This window comes from Panicum virgatum, chromosome 6K, assembly GCF_016808335.1.
Source record: "Panicum virgatum strain AP13 chromosome 6K, P.virgatum_v5, whole genome shotgun sequence".
Classification (NCBI taxonomy): Eukaryota; Viridiplantae; Streptophyta; class Magnoliopsida; order Poales; family Poaceae; genus Panicum; species Panicum virgatum.
Genome location: NC_053141.1, coordinates 6,953,844 through 6,972,413, shown reverse-complemented (window position 1 = coordinate 6,972,413; position 18,570 = coordinate 6,953,844). Strand labels below are relative to the sequence as shown.

Here is an 18,570-nt window from a genome sequence, read left to right as displayed (position 1 = left end):
ATGGACCAAGATAGTGTTCTCGTCCAATAGATGGACAAGAATAGTGATGGATTCTTGTCCGGTGGTCGGTTGAAATCAAATTTTTGTCCAATGGAAAACTCAACTTTTTTGTAACCAAAAGAAAGATGGGAGTCTTTTCGTATACCCAATAGACAAATGAAATTTGTGTTTTCATCCATTGTGAAGAATTTTTCTTTCACTTAATTTTTACCAAGCTCCATTGACACATTCCACCTCTATATCCGTCAAGATTAAGCTTTTCCAGGGGTTAGGATTAGATTTACGGACTCTAAAGGATTGCTGTAATAATTTTGAGATTGATTGATCGAAAATGTGGGGCATTGGAGGGAAAACCGGGACGAAGGTTGACCTGTTGGTGGACAGCATGTAGCTCAGACAATAGTGCTGACTGCTGACTCAGGTCCGGCGTTAAATATTTTATCATTTTAATCGATTATAAACTACTAAAATTTAAATTGAGACCCAACCAACTAAAATGCCAAGATTCCTCCAATTAATTACATGACAACTACAAATTTACTCTTTCTGTTCACCCAAGATACCATTTTTTTCAATCAGTTTCGACATTTAACCAAACAGCACATCACTCTCTGGATAAATGTGATGAAAGCTTGACTGTAAACTTCAGAAAACATTGAAATATAACCGGCGACGATTTCACTTGCAGGACTGCAACCATGCATGGACAAAATAGGCTACTAGCCTACTACCGCCCCTCGCCACCTGCTGGCACCGGCAGCTTGAACACGGACCCGAACCAGCTTTTGCACGGGTAGACGGAGCAGAATGTCTGCAGCGCCGTCATGAGCAGCAGCACGACGGCGGCGAGCAGCGTCAGGATCCGCCACGACCTGAACACGTACCTCTTGAGCAGCTTCTGCGCCCGCGCCGCCGCCCGCCGGCTCCGGTGTGCGTTCACCTCCCGGATGGCGGCGTCGAGGCGGGGCACCCTGCTGAGGCGCGTGGCCCGGCACATGGCGTTCCACATGTCGGCGGCCTCCCGGTCGCTCTTGAGGTGGTTCGCCACCACGCCGCTCTGCCGCAGGATCTTCACGTCCCGGGGCGTGTCCACGATGCCGTTCATCAGCTCCGTGTACCGCGCCAGCACCAGCGGCCCGCGCACGGACACCGCCTCGTAGGCCACCAGGTTCCGCAGCACCACCTCCGTGTTGCCGTCCAGCGTGATGATCGGCAGGCTCAGCGTCGCAGCCGCCGCGTCGAAGCGGATCCCGGCGATGCCCTCCGGCGCCGGCAAGAACCGGACGCCCCACCGCGCCAGCGTCGACACCGACGGGATCATGATCTCCTGCGCCAGCGGCGAGTTGATGTTGATGATACCGCGCAGGTTCACGCCCTGGAGCCGCGCCTCCACGTCGGAGGACGCCATCAGCTTCGTCACCGCCGACAGCAGCGGCACCTTGCGCATGATCTTCCCCCGGAGGCTCGACGCCAGGCTCATCGGCCGGGCGATGAGGTTCTTCCGGAGGAACCGCACGGGCGCGACGTCGAGGCTGGACACCTGCAGGCACGCCTGCTTCACCTTGTCGTAGTCCGGGAGCTGCTGCGACGGGTCGAGCATGTCGATGGTGAACTCCTCGGGCACCATCGGCGGCGGCTCCCGCTCGCCGTCCCCGTCGAAGACGGACGCGTCGGGGACGAGGAAGTGGTAGAGGAGCTCGAGCATGTGCGCGTGCCGGGCGACGACCAGCTCGGCGGTCGTCTTGATCGGGGACACCTCCTTGATGAATCGGTCGAGGACGGCGTGCAGCGCGGCGGCGGCGGCCTGCTCGGTGGGGTGGCGGAGCGCGAGGGCCTGCGAGAAGAGGAAGAGCGGGAGCTGGTTCTCGAGCATCATGGCGTCGCGCACGGTGGCGTTGATCCAGTTGGTCGCCGAGGAGACCATGTCGGTGACCTCGTCGCGGTGGTAGCCCTCGAGGAAGTCGAGGAGGAAGCACGTGTCGATGGCCATCATCCATGCCAGCGTCTGGTCGCTCAGCTCGAGGAACCTGTGGTACGGCGCCCTCATCCTGTCCTGGGCCTGGAGCAGGCGCTGCACGAGGTCGTCGAACTTGCTCCCCTCGGCGAAGAGCTTCTCGGCGCGCTTGGCGGCGGCGAGCTTGTAGCGCTCCATGTCCCTCAGCTCGGGGCGGTTGCAGTGGTAGGGCCCCAGCGCGAAGTGCTGCGGCAGGTACGCCTCCGGGCGCGTGGCCTTGAGCACGCGGGGCACGTCGAACACCTTGGCCGCCGCGCCCAGCGCCTCCGCCGCCTCCCGCTCCAGGCTCTGCCGCACCCGCCGCAGCCACCGCTCCTCGTCGAAGTGCACGCCGGCGGCGGCCGCCGACGACTGCACGAACCGCGCCCGCGCCTGCAGCTCCGACACCGACATCCTCCTGCTTGATTCTCGCCGGGATCAAGAGCGATCTGGATCCCGATCTCCTGCTTGATCGATCTGGCTGATGTGCACTTGTTTTCTCTGATGGTGGCTAGCTAGCTAGCTATAGAGAAATGGAGCAGCTGGGCGGTTGGTTAGGTCAGGGAGCCCCGCCATGGGATGCGATAAGCAGCTGCTGGTGCTGCTGCTATATACTAGTCTGATGCTAATAGCAAGTGGGTGGTTACGAGCAGGTAAAAGAGATTGATTAGGCATGGCTCGAGCGTAAGCGTGAAACACATGTCATATTGTTGAGAGAGGGCCCGGGGGGTTGCGAGATAAACACTGCAGACGTGGAGGGGGACGGGGATGGCAATATATATTCACTCGGTTTCAAATTGTAAGTCATTCCAATTTTTTTGAGAGTCAAACTATTTTTTATGTTTGAACAAAGCTATCATAAATGTTACTACTTTATTGTACAGATTTAGTCAAACTTGAAATGTTTTGACTTACAATTTGGAAAACTAAATTTGAAATGTTACAATTTGGAAAACTTGAAATGACTCTAGAAAAAACTGGAACGACTTACAATTTGGAAAGCAGGGAGTATATTGCAATACAGTGCATCACCACTCACTGTTGGAGAATGGTACATTGGTACCAGCACGTTAGTGCCGGTCCAATTGGAGCCGGCACTAACGTGCATGAACCGTACAAAGTGGGCACGTTAGTGCCGGCTAGACACTCCAGCCGGCACTAACGTGCCATCCCCCAACGGTCAGCCCGTCTGCCACAACGGTCAAGAGACACGTTAGTGCCGGCTGGGAAATCTAGCTGGCACTAACTTGGTCAATTGCATGTTAGTGCCGGCTGGTAGTTCTAGCCGGCACTAAACGTACACACTTAGTGCCGGCTAAATCCACCAACCGGCACTAACTTGCCCCGCATAAGCCAGGCACTCCTTCTTCCCCAGCCCGACCATTTCATTTGGCCGAGCTCCTCCTCTCTCTCATGGCGTGTTAGAGGGGAGGTGCTGCCCATTTCCCTCCAAATTTATGAGGATTTCACCCATCCAAGTGCACCAAAGGTTAGTAGCTTCTTTCACTCTTTTTTTCACGGTGTTTATTCTTTGTTTCATGCTTTCTAGATAAAGAAAATAGTGATTTTAAGGTTGAGGAAAAATGAGCATAATTTTCCGATTTGTTCATTAATTTGAGCAAAATAGAATCAATTTGTTACTTTTTAGAGAAGGTTTTCTAGATAATTTGACTATGACACATTTAGAATGATTTTTTTGAATTATTTCACGGGGACATGTGTATATGTTATTATGCAAAATTTTAAGGATTTTAAGGATGAGGGAAAATGGGCATGATTTATTAATTTGTTCATTAATTTGAGCAAGGTAGAATTGATTTGTTGCTTTTTAGAGAATGATTACTATATAGTTTGACTATCACACATTTAGAATGATTTTTTTGAATTATTTCATGGTGACATGTGTATATGTTATTGTGCCAATTTATTTTGCTATTTAGTTTAAATTTACTAAATAGGTGGCCTATGACACATTTACATTTTTTTTGAATTACTTCATAGTAACCTGTTTTTACTTTTTAGGGATAATGAGCATGATTTTTTAAATTTGTACAGATGGACCGGCAATGGATGCACGGAAGCCGGAGCACCTCAACGTGGATTCAGGGTTTAGATTCTTTTCTCAAGGCGGCAATGGCAAATAGGTCGCCAAAGGGTTTAATGTATTGTCCATGCAGTGTTTGCGAAAATAAAAAGGAATTCCGAAAAAGAGATACTCTATGGAATCACCTGGCCTTGAATGGTTTCATGAGTAACTATAGCCTTTGGACTAAGCACGGCGAAGTTGGAGTTATGATGGAAGATAATGAAGAAGATGACGATGGTGATAACAATCTTCCAAATTGGGCATGGGTTCATGAAGCAGGTGGCTTTCAAGATGAACCAATGGACGAGGGTGAAGCAAATGTTGCACAAGAGGAGTCACCTGACGAGCTAGGTCAGGCGTTGCTTGATGCACAGAAAGACAGTGAAACTGTGAAGGAGGCATTAAAGTTGGAGAAGATGTTGGAGGATCACAAAAGGCCGTTGTTCCCTAGTTGCAAACCGGAGCAGAAAAAGTTGGGTACCACGCTAGAGATGCTGAAATGGAAGGCAACTAATGGTGTCACCGATAAGGGATTTGGTGAGCTATTAAAGATTGTAAAGAACATGCTTCCTGAGGGTAATGAACTGCCGTCAACAACATACGAAGCTAAAAAGATGGTTTGCCCCCTTGGATTGGACGTGCAGAAGATTCACGCATGTCCTAACGACTGCATCCTGTATCGCGGCGAATACGAGAACTTGGAAGCTTGTCCTGTTTGTAGCGCATTGCGGTATAAGATCAGGCGAGATGATCCAGGTGATGTTGATGGGCAGCCGGTAAAGAAGAGAGTTCCTGCAAAGTTGGTGTGGTACTTCCCTATAATACCACATCTGAAGCGCTTTTTCAAAAACAAGGATAACGCTAAGTTGATACGGTGGCACAAAGAAGACCGTAAGGAGGATCACATGATCAGACACCCAGCAGATGGGTCCCAGTGGAGAAACCTTAACCAAGAGTATCCTCAATTTGACAACGACCCAAGGAATATAAGATTTGCTCTAAGTGCGGATGGAATGAATCCGTACGGTGAGTTTGGCAGCGCTCATAGTACATGGCCTGTGACCCTATGTATGTTCAACCTTCCTCCTTGGTTGTGCCTGAAGCGAAAGTTCATCATGATGCCGATGCTTATAGAAGGGCCAAAAGAACCTGGCAACGATATTGATGTGTTCCTGCAACCCTTGATGGATGATCTCTTACTGCTCTGGAAAGAAGAAGGAGTACATGTGTGGGATGAGTATAAACAGGAGTCTTTCAACCTCCGAGCTTTGCTTTTTGTATGCATCAATGATTGGCCTGCACTTGCAAAACTTTCTGGACAGTCGAACATGGGATACATGGCTTGCACCCACTGTTATGATGAAACCGATGGCATTTATTTGAAACACTGTAAGAAGTGCGTATACATGGGCCATCGCCGATTCCTTCCTACCAATCACCCCCTAAGAACCGAAGGGAAGCATTTCAAAGGAGAGCCCGAAACTCGTCCTAGGCCTCTGTTCCGTAATGGAAAGCGTGTGTTCTCGATGATCAAGGATGTGAAGGTAGTATTTGGAAAGGGTCCCGGTAGCCAACCTGTTCCGAAGGATGACCAGGGACATGTTTCAATGTGGAAGAAGAAGTCTATAATGTGGAACCTACCTTATTGGCAAGTCTTACAGGTTCGCAACGCAATTGATGTGATGCATCTGTCGAAGAATCTTTGCGTGAACCTACTAGGCTTTCTGGGAGTGTATGGTAAGTCAAAAGATACATTGGAAGCAAGGCGCGACATGCAGCAGCTAGCTGGACGACAAGGCTTGCAACCCGAGAAGAGAGACAAAGGATGCCACTATTTAAAACCTGCCAGCTATAATCTGTGCAAAGAGGAGAAGGAAAGTATGTTCGATTGCTTGAACAGTATCAAGGTCCCGTCTGGGTACTCCTCAAATATACAGGGCATAATAAATGTGAAAGAGAAGAAAATCCAAAACTTGAAGTCCCATGACTGCCACGTCCTGATGACACAATTACTTCCGGTTATACTGAGGGGTGTTCTACCGAAAAATGTGAGATTGGCAGTTGTAAAGCTTTGTGCATTCATGAATGAAATTTCGCAAAAAGCAATTAATCCAAATAATCTAATAAAGCTGCAGAAAGACATTGTCGAATGTCTTGTCAGCTTCGAGATGGTCTTCCCACCTTCCTTCTTCAATATTATGACACACCTTCTAGTTCATATTGTGACAGAAATAACTATCTTGGGTCTTGTTTTTCTACACAATATGTTCCCTTTTGAGAGGTTCATGGCCGTATTGAAGAAGTACGTGCGCAAACGTTCTCGCCCAGAAGGATGCATTGCTAAGGGCTATGGAACAGAGGAGGTCATTGAGTTTTGCGTTGACTATCTTCCTGATCTCAATCCGATTGGGCTCCCCGTGTCACACCATGAGGGGGCGACTAAAGGGAAAAGGCACACTAGGAAAGAAATGTAATATGAACATCTCTTGTAGTGAATTCAGCCAAGCAAACTTCACGGTTCTTCAGAATTCATCCAAGGTGGCTCCATATATTGATGAGCACATGAATATTATACAGTCTGAAAATCCACAGAAGAATCTTGCTTGGATTACACGCCAACATATAAAAACTTTTGACGGTTGGTTCAGACGAAAATTATTGGGCAACAATACAGTTGATCAAGAACTTCAATGGCTGGCTAGGGGACCATCAATCACTGTCCAGCAATACCAAGGGTACGAAATAAATGGGTATACATTTTATACGAGAGCTCAAGACAAAAAAAAGCACCAACCAAAACAGTGGTGTCCGTATGTGTATAGTAAACAGTAATGGAGAAAAAAACAACTACTATGGTGTCATAGAAGAGATATGGAAACTTGAATATGGACCCATAGTTGTCCCTTTATTTCGTTGTGAATGGGTGGCTGGAGAAGGCGTAACGAAGGACCGGTATGGGATGACCATAGTTGACTTTAAAAAGATTGGATATAAAGATGAACCATTCGTTCTAGCCAAGGATGTGACACAAGTGTTCTATGTGAAGGACATGTCGAGCAAACCGAAGAAGAAGTCGGATAAGACGCCTGAAGCAGACAAGGCTGGAAATGAGCCGAAACAGCACATAGTTCTTCCCGGAAAAAGAAAAATAGTTGGAGTTGAGGATATTTCGGACAATTCGGAAGATTATGACCAGATTGATAACCTTCCTCCATTCTCAGTTGACGTTGACCCTAGCATCCTCTTATCCAAAGAGGACACACCTTACTTACGTTGTGATCACGCTCAAGGCACTTTCGTCAAAAGGAAGATTATCAATGTTCCAGTAGATAATAATAATGAGTAGTAGTTTTATATAATTTATATATTGATTTCTCTCAATCAGTGATGTAATGTAACGCACCGCGTCGTATTTGTCTCAATTCTCGATACTATTCGTCCAATTAGAACACAATATCATCTTCAGATAATATTATATTTTTGCATGATATAAATATTATTTACTTTCACTAATTTTGCATTACTAGGAGTGTTGAAACATTAAATTATAAACAAATAATCAAGTAATTTGCGAATTGATTACATCATTGTATAGGCTATTACAGAAAAGACTTTTGAATATTTTTGCATGGATCAAACTGAATTTTTTTTTATTTATTACGAATAATAGAAGCATACTAACATATAAACTCTATAAGCTACACATAATTGATAATGGTAGCATATTTGTTAATTTACTTCAATTGCTATTATTATTGTGTAGATATAATTACTATAATTATTGTTCAGCTTAAAAAATTAAGATATAAATTTTTGTTATATTATTCTAATTATTAAGTTTGTTATGAATAAATTTAAAAATATTATAAAATTTAGTGTAAATGGGAACTGACTGGCCATTTTTCATGGAACACGTTAGTGCCGGCTAGCCTTACCAGCCGGCACTAACGTGCCCTCGTGACGTCAGATTGGCACGTTAGTGCTGGCTAGTAAACCTAGCCGGCACTAAACTGCGAAAGTTAGTGCCGGCTAGGATTACTAGCCGGCACTAACGTGCCAATCTGACGTCACGAGGGCACATTAGTGCCGGCTGGTTAGGCTAGCCGGCACTAACCGAGCCATCCCCCGCCCAACAAATTACCCCCTTGGCCATATTTTTCAGATCGCCCAACAAACCCGCCCGCGTGCGCCGCCGCCTTCTTCCCCGGCCGCCTTCTTCCTCGCCCGCGCCGCCGCGCACCTCGCCGCCCCGGTCCGTGCAGCCGCCCCTCGAGGTCATCCCCCGCCGTCGCGGCTGCCCCCACCGCCCCCCAGACCACGCCGCCCCTGCCTCCGCCGCCGCGCGCCTCGTCGTCCTCACGCGCGGCCCGTTTCGCGCAGCCCGGCTGCCCCCGCCGCCCCGACCACGTTGTCCCTGCCCCCGCCGCCGCACGCCTCGTCGACGTCCTCGCGCGCGGCCCGTTCCGCGCAGCCCGGCCGCCCGGCTGCCCCTGCTGCCTCGAGGTCCTCCCCTGCGCCTCGTCGTCCTCCCCTGTGTAGGTTTAGAATTGTGCACCCATTTACCTAAACATGGACATGGTAACACGTTTCTTTTTTGATTTCCATGTAAATTGTGTCATGTTTCAATGAAAGCAAACATTATTTGATAGCCAAACATCATGGCTATATTGTATTAGAGCATGACTAATATAATGGATTTATTCACCAATATAATAGCATCTGGCGTAAGGGACGAGATGATGAGCACATGGCCATTATAGCTTTTTAATTTGTGGTAATAATAAGGTTTCATGGCCATCTGAAAGTGCTAAGCCACCTGAAAATTACTTCTCAGCAAAATAGGAAGATCCTGATTAGCGACTGTAATTTGACATGATATGGGCAGTTTGTACATGAGGCCTCGGATGCATGCGTACCCATAGACTTAAATTGATTCATGCTTCCTGCAATGAGGATTCATGCCCATCTGCTGAAAGTGCTACATGCTACATGAAAATTACTTCTGAACCAAATAAGGAAAATCGATGTTAAATTCAATTCCAACCACTATAATCTAGATCACTAAGGATATATGCAAGCTATTGAGCTGTGTATAATGTATACAGAGTGAAGTTAACTTGGAGCCAAAATGACAATCAGCACTTACAGACTACATCAATACTCTACATCAATCACTTTCATTTTTCTGTAGAGATTCAACTAAACTTTTTACATCAATAGCAACTGAATGGCTAAAATTAGATTATATTTGGCCTCCTGGTTCTATCAAAATGTTCAGCTGCCCCTTAATGCAAATAATTTCCAGTTTACTTCAAATTAATAGTATATTTATCATATGTGGGTTACCTTCATTGTTTTTCAGCACGTAAACAACTACACCTAGCCTTTCTGATACATGACCATGTTTCTAGCATAATGATGCATACAAAACAGCTGCTATTGTTTTTGCTAATTCAGTGCTATGCACTTCGCTCCCCTGTTTGATTGTGAGCTTTTTAGACATGCATGTCTCCCGCCAAGAAAACTAAAATGATAACTGAATATTTGAGTAGTAGTATTCCTAAATGGGATTTTGTTTGGCCTCAAGCTGGCTCCATGAGAATGTTCAGCTGGTCCTAATGTGTTTTATCTGCCATTTTCTTCAAAGTTAAAACTAATCATAAACCAGCTGAAATACGACTGAATTGTAAACAAAAAAAAGTTGATGAACCAGCCAAGTTTAAGCAACTGTAGGGCATGGTGAATTGCGTGATGCCTCCAGCGTCTGTATGCATGTGTGTTTACATGGATGCATTTGCACTCCCTGTACTAGGAATTTTGTCTTCACTGCATGCTTGCTGTTGCTGAGATGCCCATCCTTGTGCTGATGTGCTAATCCAAAGCTTGGTGTGTTCATCCTCTCTGCCCCCACGGATTTGAACCGCAGTCAACAGAAGGTATTATAGTACTGTTTATGCTCAATTCTTGGTACAAATTTCTCCTTAATTCAGCCATGATTCAAACAAAGTATGTGGCTTGCTGCTTTTTTATTGTTTCAGGTAGTGGAAATGGATCCTACGGACAACCAAAACGAGTTAATGCACGACCTCATTCGTGATAGTACTCAGTACGTAGCTCCAGAGTTTGATGAGGACGAGAACGATGGCAGCCAATTTTTAAACTTGCATTATCATGGCGACGAGGACCAAGATATTAGTGGGGAGGAAGAAGAAAATGTCGAGGAAGCCGAGGTATAAAAGTTCAGTGATTCTTTCAGGCATCAGGATAAATGTTTTCTCAATATATATTGTTTGTGACACATGCGGCCCAGCTACGAACTATTTGTGTTATGTTGCTAGCTTTATTGATGATTTCAGTCCTTGTGTAAGGAGTCGTGCTCCAGCTAAAAATTCTTATGAATGTTTCAGTCAATAAGTTACCTAATATCATGATAATTTTCGATCTGGAACCCTTGCTTGCGGGTTATGAAGGTTACGCATACCTGCCGCGACGTCCACTAGTTGCTAGCAACCCGCTTGATAAATTTGCGATTCTTTCAGGCATCAGGATCGACGAAGCCTAAACGGAAACGTGGCTCCAAGAGGAAGATGGTAGGATGTACGACCATCACGGAGATCAACGAAGCAACCGGCGAGCCACTAGCTCCTGGTCAAATTAAGACAACATTTGTAAATCAATTGGGATATCTTGTTAGGGAATCCATCCCCATAAAGTATAAGCTTTGGAAGAGAAATAAAGTCTCTGATCGACCTGAAGATATCGTGCCAGATTCAGAGAAAGATTTGTTATGGAAAGAGGTGTCGTTGTACTTCAACTTTCCCCCAGGCAAAGCTGACAAAATAAAGGGATGGGCATTTAAGAAGATGGCAATTCAGTTCGCCTCGTTCAAGAAAAAATTGGTGGCAAACTTTGTCAACAAGGGCCTCACACCAGATTTTGATAAAGTCTGGAAGAAGCAACGAGAGTGGTGGAATGAATTCATGAATTATAAGCACAGTGCTGACAGCATGGCAGCCTCGATTCAAGGCAAAATGAATGCTAGCAAAAAGAAAAACTTCCATAGACTTGGGCCCGGAGGTTATAAGGTTGCCATTCCGAAATGGAAAAAGATTGAAAATAATTTAATTGTAAAAGGAATCGTACCGCAAACCTTGAGTTGGCCCAAACGAGCAAGGTATTACTTCTATGCTCATGGAGGCACACTAGACCCCGACACTGGAATGTTTGTGACTAGCGACGTACTAAGAGAGGCTGCCCAAAGACTCGAGGACGCAATGAGGCGTACCGAAGAAGGAACCTTCCAGCCCAACAGAGAGAATGACGAGCTGACTTACGCTCTTGGGAATGCGGAACACACTGGACGGACCCGAGGCGTGGGCGTAGTTCCATGGAAATATGGCTTTTTCGGAGATCTCGAAACCTACCGAAGCCGATGCAGAAGCAAGGCAGTAGTGGCTGAGAAGATTCATAGCCTAGAAAACCGGATAATGTCACTTGAGGCAGCAGTTGGGCAACGCTCAGACCAACCAGCTGCCAATGTGGAGATCAGCCCCTCTTCTCAGCGTCGTAGCAGTGTTGCTTCCACGGAGCACCCTAATTTGGGTGCCGACAGGCCGAGGGACCCCATTGACGATATCACCGTTAGGACCCAATGTGAGCTTCTGGTTCTTTATGGGGAAAAAGCTTAAAGTTTGTGCTGAGGGTTATGCGGAAGTCCAAGAACAGGGCGGGACAATACATTGCCAGCCGATTCCTGAAGGATTCGCCAGAGTCTTTGTTGACCGAATTACTGAAGAACGCTGGGAAGACATGGACCTCCCGATCCCTATAAGTCCTGAAGAAACAGAACTACAACATGCCGTACACACATGGATCGCGTGGCCAAAGCGCGACATAAGATTGGTGCAAGCAGACACAGATTCCGCTCGGTGCTCAAGGCAAAGATCACCAACGCCAGCTGACAGGAATCCTAGTGTTGGCCCACCTTCTCCACCGCCTGCACGGGACCCCAGCATGGATCCGCCATCACCAGCCGCACAAAGTGAGCCAATTCCGGCATCATCACAGGCCGCACAACAGAATCAGAGTCAGCGACATAAGGCATACACGGTACCTTCGGTCCAGCCATCTCAAAAGCAGCAAAGAAAGAAGAAAAAGAAGGCTCCAGAAGAGGAAGAGGCAGAAGAATCGTTTCAAACCTTCTTGCTGAAGCGCAAGCTATTGAGGGAGGCTGCGAACAAGAAGCCAGAAATAGATCCGGTTGCAAAGGCACACTTTGTTAAACACTTCATTAAAGATCCCACCAAGGAGAAAGAAAGAGAGTCGGATTATGATCGGCAGATCAGAAAGTGCTACAGCAACCCCAAGAATCGCCTGATTAATGCAAAGACCGTTCCCCAGCTCGGAGAGCAGTCCAAACAATCGATCCCTCCGTTGATAGTGCCGCATGAAGACTGTCCCGATGAATCAAGAGATCCGTTGACCATGGCTGGGATGATATTGCAAACTGATCTAACAAGGGCTCAATTGCTTGGGGAGGCCCTACAGAATGCCCGCGGCAGGAAAAAATTTGTACTTGGTGAACCTTTGATATGGCCAGAGTTGCTACCATTCCTACCAACGAGAATGGCCGAGTTACACAAATGGTATGCCGTGCAATCTAAAGCTAGTAAATTAGAGATGTTCCCAGCTCGGATTAAAGATGAGCATTTCTGGCGGGGGGCAGATGATGTATATATCGAGTTTGCATCACTCTACGATTTATACCATCAAGATGCCCTTCACAAGTCCCTCGTCAGTGTATGGTGCATGTAAGTATTGTCTCTCGTTTCATTATTTTAGCCTTGTGTGTTGACTGATCCCCGTTTTTCTTGTGTCCCGTAGGTCAAAAATTCAAATTTGCCGAAAGAAGAACTTCCATAACGTCGGGTTCTTCGACCCCGCTATTATACACGAGAAATCGCTAGCGCTAAATCCTGGAGACATAGTCAATGTTATATACAGGGGGTTGCGTAAAAATAGCATGTGTCCCTTCATTCTCCTGCCATACAACCATCAGTGAGTCGTTCTTTGTTAGACTTTTTTTTTCAATCCCTTCGTATTAATAATACTATTTAATAACTATTATAATCAACATTAATTGGTTATGCGTATGTATATGCACAGCTTTCATTGGATATTGCTTTGTATTCGGATTGAGGAGCACAAGGTCTTGGTGTACGACTCGTTAAGGCAAGATAAATCAAAGTACCAAGATATCATCGAGGTGGTAAATACTGCATGGGGTCGCTACCTCCACAAACACATAGGCTTGCCCATAGGTGAAATCGAGCCTCTTCATTGGGTGACTGATTTTCCGGTATGAATATACTCTCGCTACTAATGTCATTCGCAATAAACATCAGAAAAATTCTATATCGTAACCCACGTTTGTCCATAGTGTTGGAGACAGGGCCAAGGAAACAACTTATGTGGATACTACGTATGCGAGTGGATCAACTCTTTTGCAAGTGAAAAAGGGCAAATGACAGTGGAGGCATTCAATGTACGTGAGCACAATCACATCTGCTCATTATTTTAATTCATTATTTTTTATTCTCATGTTTTTATCGAAAAATGTGACAGCGTTGGCGGATGAAAGAAGAACTCATTGAAATCGCTCGGGTCAGGGCAATTCAAGAAGCTATATGCGGATTTCTACTCGATGAAGTCATAAATCCTAAGGGCGAATTTCATGGCGATCTCCGTCTAAGCGTCGCCCAAGAAGATCCGACGACGAGGAAGCTGATACGTTATTATAGTTGATGTGCGCAATAATTTGTAATATCTCATGTACTTTTGAATTCCTAAGTGTTCCATACATGACAAATATATATATATATATATATATATATATATATATATATATATATATATATATATATATATATATATATATATATATATATATATATATAATGTTAGTGTAATATTCTGTTCTAATAATACTATGCAATGCAAAGAGTACGACTATGTAGTCACATACGCTAGAAATACGCATAGCCATACGTATAAAAACGAAAAGAAAAGAAACAAAAAGAAGAAAAAACATTTAGTGCCGGCTAGTAATATCAGCCGGCACTAACCTTGCTGTCAGGACTCGGGCGGGGGCGGGCACGTTAGTGCCGGCTGGTATTACGGACCGGCACTAACATACGCACGTTAGTGCCGGTCAGAGTAGCCGGCACTAACGTCTGTCACGTTAGTGCCGGCCATTTAGTGCCGGCCACAGGGACCGGCACTAAGCCGTCCTGTGACCGGCACTAATGTGCCGTTCTCCAACAGTGACTAGATTTTTTATCTCTAGGGGGTCAATCCCATTGGCAGAAGCCCAATTTTGCAAAAAGAAAAGAAAAAGGGAAAAAGTGATCTAGTGTAGCCACGCTGGACGACGACTAATAATCAACTAAATTACGGGCATATATGAGCGTGCATGTGTAGATAGGGTTGACGAGGACGAAGACGAGCTATTAGATTAATTGGAGCCATTATGAACAGGGTTCTTGCTTTAATAAAAAGAAATTGTGTATTGGAGACTTGTGTCCGGCGGCTGCTGTTTTTCTGCCACTTTCAGTAAAATTTGTGATAAGACAGATAGTCACCGGCAGAAGAGTTCTTCATCAACACATCATGACCCTAAACTAGGTGATAAGTGATGACACGTACGCTTCGTGCACAATCAGAATCTATAAATAAACTAATCAAAAAGTAACTATATGGGTTATGATGATTGGCGCCACATGCTAAAGAAGGCCTGCCTGCTGGTCTGAATGTCACACGCAGGTTGCGTGTGCTTCTACCCACTTTTGTGGGACATGAACAGCGTGTTGTGGGTTGGATTGGATCACGGCCACGGAAAAAAGAGCAGTCACGCCCGTTCCGACTACTATAGCCGGTCTGCTTAACTTTTGGGAATGTCATGAAAAAATATATTTAGTCAAGCAAAGAACATAAGTCGCACGAAAGTAGCTAGACGTCTCCATATATACAATGTTTTCCCTAGACATCTATTGCTGAACAAACCTTAAATAATATCTAACCTTTATGTTCTTGACTAATAATTAATTTTATTTGTAGTTTGATTTAGGATAAAATTAATTTTCTAAAAGCATAGTCCAAGTTAGAGCAGTTTATCCCGGTAAAATTGGCACTGATTAAATTTGCTTTGCGATAAAATTTAAACAAAACACATATATAGTTCGCTGCTGAACATCACTTACATAATACCTCATTTTATGTTCTTCGACTAAACCATAATCCATACGTAGTTTTGTGAAACTTATTACTTCTAAAGGAAAATAAGGTCACAACAAAATAGACGTCTCCAAACATGTTTAGCTCACAAACATCAGCTTGGCCGACTCAAGAGTATATGATACTAAGCTAAAATAATGTAGCATGATGTGCGAAAGGGCCTGTAGCATAGTAGTTACAAGAGTTTCGGTAGCACCTCAGGTCCTGGATTCGATTCCCCGTGGGACCGAATATTCTAGGATTAAGGGCGTTGTGCTTTCAGTATTAGGCGACATTCCCGTCGACAGCGAGGCGCCTGTGGTGACTTCGGCAATCTCGAGGATTTGTCGGCTCAGTCTTCGAAGATGCTCATAGAGGTACAATTTGCGTATGTGCGTGCATTCTATGTGCTATGAGCATCTGAATTATACTGTGTAATCTAAGAAAAAGAAATATAGCATGATGCAAAAGAAGGGCACACTTTATTTCATACTTGACAATGAACTCCATCACACCTCTCCCTTTATTTCAAGTTAATCCAGAAATATATCGCGAAATGAATATCGATTGATTGCAACCAAATTTTCGATCCCGGGTTTCTCTCCAACGCCCCACATTTTCGATCAATCAATCTCAAAATTGTTACAGCAATCCTTTGGAGTCTGCAAATCTAATCCTAACCCCTGGAAAAGCCTAATCCAGACGGATATAGAGGTGGAATATGTCAATGGAGCTAGATAAAAATTAAGTGAAAGAAAAAATTCATCCCAACGAATGAAAACTCAATTTTCATTTGTCTATCGGGTATACGAAAGACTTTCATCTTTCTTTTGGTTAGAAAAAAAATAGAGCATTCCATTCGACAAAAATCCCGAGAATCCAATACTACGGTCGCACGTCACGGCGCTTCCTGGCGCGTGACCGGAGAGCACCCACGTGGCCACCCAAATATTCAATTGATTTTTCATTTTGTTTTTTCTTTCCTTCTTGAAAGAAATTTTTTATTTTTTTATTTTTTTCCTTTTTTACATTCTATCATGTTTCAAGTTCTCTTGACAGCTTTTTTTCTATAAAATCAGCTAAAAAAGTATGTCGAGAATTGTACTCAAAAGTTGTATGATGAACTTGTGGATAAAAATATTTGGTAAGAAATCTTCCTAATAAAGATAACATCATACAAGTTGTGCAAAAAAAATTATCCTTCACAAATTATTTGAAAAATTTATGTATCAAAATTGTATGTATCATAAAAGTTGTGCTAAAAAATTATTTTTATAGAATCTGTAAAGAAAGAATTATATGTAAAAGTTGTGAGAATTATATATAAAAATTGTGTGTGTATCTTAAAAGTTATGATGAGATTTTATCACTCGGAACTTGAGTGTAAAAATTATGTATAAAAGTTATATTTACAGGTTATAACTTTACAGAATGAGCACGTTGCAGATCAAAAATCTTTCCAAAAGAAGAAATGGAACTCTTGTCGGAGATCGCGCGCTGGAAGCGCTGCTGGCGCGCGCCTGCTGACTAGCATGGGCCCAAAAAATCGATTCCAACCGCCCTCTGATCATTATTTTTGTCCATGTATTGGACGAGAACACTATCTCGGTCCATCTACTAGGCCAAGAAACTCAATTTTTGTGTATTCAATTGTCAATCCAGCAGGAGATGACACTATATTTTTGCAGTTACTTCAATTTTTGAAATACGTTTGTAAATAAAATACATAATACTATTAAATTAAAATTCAAAAAAATTGTGGAGGAAAGTAACAACCTTGCACGATAATTCATACAATAGTTCGTCATTTTACACTGTAGTTTATAATGGATCAAAATTTTAAAATTACGATGGATTAATAGATTATTTTCCCCCCAAAAGGTACATATTGGCTTGTGGGCTCCGTGCGGGGACTGTTGGGCCGATTTCTGTGCCTCTCTACAACTTTTTTCGCGGTTTTTTCTTTTTTATATTTAAAAAATAAAAATTTCAAAAATATATGTCCGTCTTGCAATATTTCAAAAATACCCCCGGTCGCCCCCCATAGGACGATAGGTCCAAAGTGTATTTTTTTTTCTTCAAATTCGCAACGAGATCCCTGGAGAAAAAAAGGGGGCCTGTCGCCCACCCCTGGGGCGACAGGGGCCTGTCGCCCGTTGGGGGGGCGACAGGGTCCCCTCCCCTTTTATAAGCCCTGGCCGTCATATGCCGTCATTTCCTTTGTCATTTGAGTCTAAAAATTCAGGAAAAAAGCTGGAGTGCTTGCCGTGTTGTCACATCTTTTTGAAATGGTGAAAGAGCACTACTATTGGGTCACGTATGTCTGGGCAAAGAATGCGATATTTGGGAAACCCGTGATCACCGTGCTGAGTAGTGGCAACCTGTGATCTCGTACTCGCAGCTAGATACATTATGATTCCTATTTTGAGCTATTCGAGCATGTAGTCGTCATCATCGTCGGCAGGATCTCGGCCGCTAACTCCTACCACACCTAACTTGTCCTTTACTAAATCACGGAAAAAAATCGCAAGAACTTCCCTTATTTCACGAGCATTATGGAACCCACAAACATAACAAGTTCACATCAATGATACCTATAGAAACAAATGACAAGTAAACTAGCACAATCATAAACATCGGATACAAATAAGCGGTCCGCAGCTATCTCATTACAAATAAACATCAGAGATACAAACATCAGATATATCTAACCACCCCTAGGGCGTCGGACCCTCTTAGCCCTCTGCTGGGCACGGACATGGCCCTCGGAGTAGGTGAGAACATCCGGAGACCTCACCTGTCGCTCAGGATGGGCAAGGGGCTGCGGTGTCTGCTGCTGAGAGATCCCAAGTGGTGCTCCTCCTAGCTGTGAATACCCCAAGACATCGGGGTCACCTTGCGCGGCAGGCTCTTCTGGACTCAAGCTGTCGAAGTCGTCTAAGGTGAAGGTCTCGTTATCTGGTCGAAAGGAGGAAGAAGAAGGTCCGGCGCCCGCATGGGGGTAGAATCCTACGCAAAAAATGTGGATGTTAGCGTAGGCTCGTATATTTTGTCATGACATGTAGAAACCGAAATACGAAACATAAACTAACTTGTGTAGGCCGGTATCTGTGGCCCCGGTACCATCCCTGGATACGGTCCGCCAACTGGTGCTGTTCCTCTAAACATTCCAGTATGGCCGAACGCAGTAGTTGGATCGTATCCTGTATGTGATATTAGT

General features: G+C 44.6%; 1 protein-coding gene across 1 annotated transcript; it reads right to left on the bottom strand.

Moving 5' to 3' along the window:
* Positions 1-489: 489 nt before the first annotated feature.
* Positions 490-2,774, bottom strand: LOC120711505 (putative UPF0481 protein At3g02645). Its single transcript, XM_039997068.1, has one exon. The coding sequence runs from the start codon at positions 2,405-2,407 to the stop codon at positions 728-730; it is 1,680 nt and encodes a 559-aa protein (XP_039853002.1). The 5' UTR covers positions 2,408-2,774; the 3' UTR covers positions 490-727.
* Between the last annotated feature and the right edge of the window lie 15,796 nt (positions 2,775-18,570).